Source organism: Delphinus delphis, chromosome 11 (genome assembly GCF_949987515.2).
Source record: "Delphinus delphis chromosome 11, mDelDel1.2, whole genome shotgun sequence".
In the NCBI taxonomy this organism is placed as follows: domain Eukaryota; kingdom Metazoa; phylum Chordata; class Mammalia; order Artiodactyla; family Delphinidae; genus Delphinus; species Delphinus delphis.
Window position 1 is genome coordinate 5,292,934 of NC_082693.1, and position 7,454 is coordinate 5,300,387.

General features: G+C 47.6%; 1 protein-coding gene across 1 annotated transcript in view; it reads left to right on the forward strand.

The window, feature by feature from the left end:
- NDUFA9 (NADH:ubiquinone oxidoreductase subunit A9) overlaps window positions 1-7,214 on the forward strand; it is a 29,938-nt gene extending 22,724 nt beyond the window's left edge. The window contains exons 9-11 of the mRNA XM_060024144.1: window positions 1,727-1,822; window positions 4,128-4,194; window positions 6,644-7,214. Of these exons, the coding sequence (XP_059880127.1) occupies window positions 1,727-1,822; window positions 4,128-4,194; window positions 6,644-6,814 (334 nt within the window). The 3' untranslated portion in view covers window positions 6,815-7,214. The remainder of the gene's footprint in view (window positions 1-1,726; window positions 1,823-4,127; window positions 4,195-6,643) is intronic.
- Window positions 7,215-7,454: the final 240 nt, after the last annotated feature.

The following is a 7,454-nucleotide window of genomic DNA, read 5'->3' on the forward strand; positions in this document are numbered from 1 at the left end:
TGGGTTTTTTTTGGTGAAAATGTCAGAATGATGAGGTTCTCACAGAATTGCCTTAATTCAGCTCTCAGCTGTCACAGGCTTTCTAAGGCAAAGAGATTAGGAAATGGGTGAAGAGATATTAAAGTGTATTATAAGCAATAATAGTTACTAAAGCTAGGTTATACTGGTACAGAACTATTCAGATCGGTGGAATAGAACAGGAAGTCCAGAAACAGTCTCAAATATATGTAAGAATAGAGTGTGATAAGGGTGATATTTCAAAATTTGGGGAAAGGGTAGATTTTTCAGTAAATGTTGATAACATCTTTATCCTATATCAATACAAAAATACATGGCAGGATGACTTATTTTCTGGGTAAAAAAACAAAGCATTAGAATAAATATGTGGACATTTATTTATGTCACTAGTGACTATAGAGGGATTTTCTAAACATAAAACCAAACAGTGAAGTAAAAGAAGTCAGTAGTTTTGATTAAATGAACTGTTTAAACTTCTGTATGCCACAAGACAATTAAACATTAAAAGGCAGTAATATAAACAATAAAAGACATTTCCAACTATATCATTAAAATATAAAAATTTTTACAAACCATTCTTATAGAAAGAGACTCCAGGAGGAAAGAGAGAAAAGCAATAAATGTAAATGGCCAAAAATATATGAAGAAAAAAATTAATCTCTAATATTAAAGTAATGCTAATTAAAATGTTGAGGTACCTTTTTCTACCTGGCAGATGGACAAAATTTTGTTTGCTCATTTTTTTATGACTAAACTCATTTTTGGTGAGGGGACCACTAGCATTTTCTATTAAGTTGATATAAACTCTTTGGAAGGGGTTTGATAAAAGCCTTAAAATGTCAAAATATACTTTGAGCTAGTTCTATTTCTGGAATATATTACAGATACATAATTATGGATATATAGAAATATTTGCAACAAGAATGTTCATTAAAACATTATTTTAAAAAAGAAAAATATTTTTAGTAGCCTAAATATCCAAAACCTGAGAATTGGTGATAAAATAATTATGATTACCTGCAATACAATACGGGCAACCATTAAGCATGCACTAGAATGTTTAGTGACACAGAAAGATGATTGGGATTTAACGTTAAATGAAAAAGACATTACAGAATATGATGACCTGTGTGATCTTATATTTATAAAAGCAAAAAAGGTATAAGGGGATGAGGGACCTCCCTGGCGGCTCAGTGGTTAGGAATCCGCCTGCCAATGCAGGGGACACGGGTTCGATCACTGGTCCAGGAAGATCCCACATGCCGCGGAGCAACTAAGCCCGTGTGCCACAGCTACTGAAGCCTACACCTAGAGCCCATGCTCTGCAACAAGAGAAGCCACTGCAATGAGAAGCCCGCGCACTGCAATGAAGAGTAGCCCCCGCTCGCTGCAACTAGAGAAAGACCACACGCAGCAACGAAGACCTAATGCAGCCAAAAAATAAATAAATAAAAATAAATAAATAAATGAAATTTTAAAATAAGTTAAATTAAATTTAGATATAAGCGGATGAGAAGTTAAGTTTATTATTATATATTAAGTTTATTAACTTCATCTTTGGTGGGTGGTTTTTCTTTGTGCTAATCTGTATTTCCTATAGTGCGTATGTGTTTCCTTTTTCATAAGAAAGATGTTATTTTTGTAAAACTAAGAACGAAAGTTTGTGAGGAGCAAATAATCTGAAGAACTGTGAATTTTCTGTTTGTAGGCCCAGTCGGTACGTCCTCTTTGACCTGGTGCAGTACATCTTTGCCGTGGCTCACAGACCCTTCCTGGCATACCCTTTGCCACATTTTGTCTATCGGTAAGTAAAGCGCTACTTTTTGTGCCTTCTAGAAAAGAGCTAACTAGAGACTTCGTTTGTAATGCTCCCACCCAGGGGTTAGAGGGAGTACGTCCATTGCGGTGAAATCTGGGAATCTCTAACCAGGAGGTGCTTCTGTTATCTTGACAGTCATCTAGGAAAGAGCCAGAGGAGTCTAAGAAAGGGAATGTTGATTTGTGGGTGAGAAAAACACTGCGTTGGAAGGTTGAATCTGCAGGTCTTCAGATTCTCCTGTTAGAAGCCACTGGGTTTAATTGGCAGCGTCTTGCTTGGCAGGTCATGTGAAGGAGCAATCAAGTTGCCTTCTGTTTCATCCACTCACCCAGGAGGGGAAAGGGGCCCTCCTTCATTAAGGCAGTCTGATCCCGGGGTTGGGGAAAGGAGCCAAGTCAATTCAGCCGCTTCCTGCAGTTGCCTTATTTGCTCTTCCTGCTTCTTGCTTCACTTCTCCCCTCTGTAGGTTTAGCATCTTGGAATGATCACACACTGAGGTCCTGGTCAGGGAGACTTTCACATCCAGTTTGCCAGAGATTGACTGATGAAGCAACACGGCAGCTCACTTCTTCATTCGTTTGGTCATTCAGTCATTCAACAAACATTTCTTGTTGCCAACTGTGTCTTAGGCAATGTACCAGGCACTCAGGATGTTACAGTAAACCCTCAAAAAAGCTTCTGGCCTAACAGAAGTATCAGAGAGATGACAGTTAGAAGGCAGTGTGATGGTAATGTTTATTGGGAGTGTTCCGTCTTTCAGGCTGCCTCTTCATCTCATTTAACACTCGCGCGACTCCGAGGTGAGCGGGGCAGAGTGGGGACTGAGTGGAAGAGCAGGGCTGAGGAGTATCTCCGTGTAAAGGACCAGCGGGGCAAGAGCAGTTTGTCAGGGGGGCCAGAAGAGAGTGACCGGAGGCTCAAGTGAGAAATGGAGAGACTTTGGCCTCCTGGGCACCAAAGGAAAGGGCGCGCTTTAAGGAGGGAATGCCGTTTAAGGAGAGGAGCTTTGCTATTTTGTTCACATCTGTGTCTTCAGCACCTAGAACGGTGTTAGGCACACAGTAGGCCTTTTGTTAATGTTTATGGAATGAAATGCTGTAGAAAAGTCAGGTAAGATAAAGACAAAAGGGCATGCACTGGAGCTAGCGGTGAGGTCATTTGTGGTGGGGGCCTCGGGGCAGTGGAGGGGTATCAGCCAGTTTGCAGGGAGCTGCTTTCGTGGTTGTGCCTACGCCTGAGGCTTCTCCTGGAGCTGCGTATGCCCATGGTGTGGCCCCCGAGGACCCGAAAATACAGACTGGAGGTGATCTGTTAGCGTAGGACCAGAGCAGAGGATTGTAAGCGGTGTGTTTTGTTTCGTTTTTGTAAGCCAGCGAAGTGGCCTTTTTTTTGCCATTGGAACAGGTTCTGAGGCTTGCTATGTTCCTGGAGAAATTCTGACCAATCTTCAGCTTTCTTTTTCATTTTTTTATACCTCCCTTTGGAATGATGTTTTTCAGGTTTTTAAAAAGCTGCGGAACCCTGGGTTTGATGACTTTTGACCTAAAGGCCCATTAGGACAATCAGATAAGAGCAGAGCCGGCCTGGCCGTAGGGATGGTTGCTGCTCAAAGCACATGCTCCCAGCTCTGCCTCCAGTCCTCTGTGGGGGCCCCGAGGAATTCCTAGGGGCCTCCCTGTCCTGAAGACACGTGAGACGGAACTCAGGTGGCAGATAAGGAGACCCCGGGTTTCAGTAGGGTGAAGAGATGGTGCTGAGGAAGCGGGAGGCCCCTCTTGTCCGGGTTTTCTCTTGGCTTCCTCATTTGAACCGTAGATCTTAGGCATCTCCTTACTTTTGGATTTTTGGTTCTCTCGGGTCCCCTACTTTTAAGCTCACGCTTTCTATCTTGCATACCACCTGGCTCGCCCTGTGTCCTTGACAGAAGCCTGTTTGAACGTCTGGGGCTTAACTTTGATTGAATGTGACAGGTGTCACTGAGCGTTGGATCTTTTGCGTTTGTCTTGTTGCTGAGGCAGGTGTACTGTAAGCTTTTCCGATTCACTGTCCCTCTGGTGGGCGCCTAGGAGAGCCACAGGGAGGTGATGCGGCTGTTGGCGTGGAAGGCGAGGCGACCTCCCAGGCACTGGGGCGACCTCCCAGGCACTGGGGCCAGGAGGTTCGGATGTTTGTTCGTTTCTTTAAAAACCTGCGGTGACTTCCTGGCTCCCCGGCAGCCTCCCGTGCTTGCTTGACTTGAGCATCGAGCAGAGACCCTCACCACGTGTGCCATGTTCATTCCTCTTTCCAGATGGCTAGGTCGACTCTTTGAAATTAGTCCGTTTGAGCCCTGGACCACGAGGGACAAAGTGGAGCGGGTGAGTATGAGGTGATGAACACTGGCCCGGGCGGATGCCGGGCAGAGAGCCGTGGAGATGGGTGAGTGAGTGTCGAGCCAGCTCCCGGGCTCGCCTGGCTCAGCTCCACGTGCTCATCTGCCGTCCTCGTGCACAAAATGCACCCAGGCCCAGGCTCTCCGGGGTCCTATCTTTGACATTTTCAATTTTCCTTTCTCCGCTGGATCATCTCCATCCACGTACAGGCAGACAAGCCTTAACGCTAGCTCTGTGTGTTTTTAAAGGCCGAAGTCCCTCCCTGGGCCCGTCGTGTCTGGCCGCTGCCCTGTTTGTGTGTGTCCGTGTGCATCAGACTCCTCAGAAGAGCTGTCTCTACCCGTGGTTGACAGCTTCTTACCTCCTTCTCGCTTTAACCCACTCCTGGCTTTTATTTCCTTGTCTCCCCGAACCCGGCCCTGTTCCCGGTCACCTGTGACCTCTGTGCCGCCCACTCCAGCGGTCAGCACTCTGACCTGCCCTCACCCAACCTGTGAGCCACATTGGTCAGAGGCGCCGCTCCTGTCCTCTTGAAACCCCGGTTTCCACTTGCGCTCTCCACATTCTCTTGCTTCTCGTGCTCACTCGGTCTCCCTGGTTCACCCTCCGTCCCTGGTCTCTGACGGTGGGGACCCAGGGCTCTGTCCTCAGCCCTTTCCTGTCCTTGCTCTTTCTCTGAGCGACCCTCATCTCGCCCCGGGCTCCGGCTGCTGTCTGTGAGCTCCTGGCAGCAGCTTCAACTCCAGCCCTGGATGGCCTCCCCGCCCACCCAGTGGCAGGCCTCACATCTGTTTAGCTGTGTAATAGTTATCCGAAACACGGCTCGTCCGAGAGTACAATGGCAAACCCGCTTGTCTCCTAGCCCCTCTCAGCTCAGTTAATGATATTACTGTTCTCTCTGTTGCTCAAGCCAAAAATCTGGAAATCCTCCATGACTTCTTCCTTTCCTCACCCATCTAAACAGTACTGCCCCATCCTTCCTGCTGTGGTAGAAATGTTCTGTCATCTCTAGTGTTCAGAAAGTAGCCACTAGCAACAGTGACTGTGGAACGCCTGAAATATGGCTAGTGTGACTGCAGAAATAAGATGTGAGTTTTATTAAATTTGTGTTGGACAGCACAGGTCTGGCCCATCAGCAGGTATTGATGGGAAACCAACTGTATGCTCGATCTCACCTCCCTCTTCCTACCTTTTTATTCAGCTTTTTATTATGAAAATGTTTATAATAGCATTGAAAATTCTCCACTTCCAGAAGGGTAGAGGAAATAGTCATCTCCACTCTACCCACTCTGATCCAGGAGGGTAGCTCATTCCTTCCGTAGCCTCTGGACCAGCTCCCGCTGCCTCTCGTCCCCTGCAATGCGCTGATCCCTTTCCATCTCGCTGTCTCCAAGCCGGTCTCCCTCACTGATCGTTTGCCCACTGTGTGTAGAAGTGTTTGTGTCGAAGTGTTTCTAGGGAGGTCACAAAATAAAATACACACGCTCTGCCGTCTCTCCCTTTGAAAATCTCTTGGCCTTTTACCGACAAGCAACAGCCAGGGTGTCCTCTGAATGTTAACTTAAAAGCTAAAATGTTAGCAAGATGGAAACACAGTCCTTGGGGAACAGATGTGAGCAGGCAGCTGTTATCCCAAGGTGTCCTTTCTGCGTTCAGGAAAGATCGGGCGGGAGAACTGGCGGCCAGGACGCTTCCGCGTGTCTGACGAATGCACCTCTTACATGTGTCGCTGAGGAAGTGTCGGGGCAGCCGGTGCTGGGTTTGGGATTTGATCTGGGGAGGCAGCTTGACGGCTCTTCGGTGGAAGGATGGCAGACGTGCTCGGGTGGGAGGAGGGGGGTGCACGCGGCTCTGGGTGTGGACCGAGCCTCTTCGGTGCTTGCGGCTGAGCCGGGGCCTCTGGAATCTCAGGGCTCACCCTCCTTCCCTCCAAACAAGGTGGGTTTGGATTTTTAGATCTATAGTCAGCATTAGTCAGCCAGGTTGAGTAGAGCTGGAGACGAAGGTTCTTGGATTGTCGCGGAATAATCTCGATTCAGCAAAACCGAGGCAGAAAGCTGTGCTCGGAGAACAGGCCCAGGGGATGCTCGGGACGGGCTGGTTTTGCCTCAGCCCCTGTTTCTTTACTGAGCCTCACAGATGTGACGACCTGTCTGCTCCAGCCCAGACTGACTGCTGTTTAACCCTCACCGGAGCCTGTGTTTTGTACTCGCGGATAGACCTTGAGCTGACACTTGCCTTTCCCTCCACAAGCCCTTTTCTGTGGTCTGCTTTCAGTGGTTCTGGGCATCAGCCCCTGCCCCGTATCCTTTGAACCCAGTGAAGTCTCAGCAGCGGGACTCAGGCCGGCTTGCGGGTTGGAGTGTTTGCGAGGCCGGCACTCCGTGTCCCTGGCCGCTTTTCAGTGCTCTCTGCGCGTCTTGTTTGCTCACAGGTTCACATCACAGACATGACCCTGCCTCACCTGCCCGGCTTGGAAGACCTGGGTATTCAGGCCACGCCCCTGGAGCTCAAGGCCATCGAGGTGCTGCGACGTCACCGCACGTACCGCTGGCTGTCTTCTGAGATTGAAGATGTGAAGCCGGCCAAGACAGCCACTGTTTAGTGGCCCCTGAGCTGCCCTTGTTTTTTGGTGTCATTCGGGTCACTAGCGACCAGGCCACCTTTGGCAGAGAATCCTGTACATAGTGCATAAGAGCCCCTATTAAAACATCTGAGATCAAATTCTTTGCCAACATTTTCTTTCTTGATTTACAGAGGGAGAGATTCAGCCATCTAGAATTTGAGCGTTATTTTCTTTAAATTTATATATTTAATGCTGACACATATATATCTTATTCTCTGAAATCCTGGAAGATTTGAATGTCCTTCTGTCAGGCCACTTGTGAATGTTCCGGAAGATGAGAACCGCTTTTTAAGGTCAGAATATTGTGAAGCCCCCGTGTGATATATGATGCCTTTTAATAAACGCTAATTGAGAAAAGACACAACGTCCCATAACTAATCTGAACTTATCCACACTTTGGGTATTTTTAAACGTTTATCTTAATGATCTCTACACACATTTAAAATATAGGACATGGAAAACCGTTGTCCGTAGCCATGGACCCTCCGACTACCTGCAATAATTCCATAGTCCTCTGCCCCGCTCTGAACTTGCCGAGGCCTCTGCCCGCCTGCGGTTAGGACAGCCTCTAGATGGTTTCAGACACGTGGGTGCACAGGGATCCCCTGCCGTGTGAAGG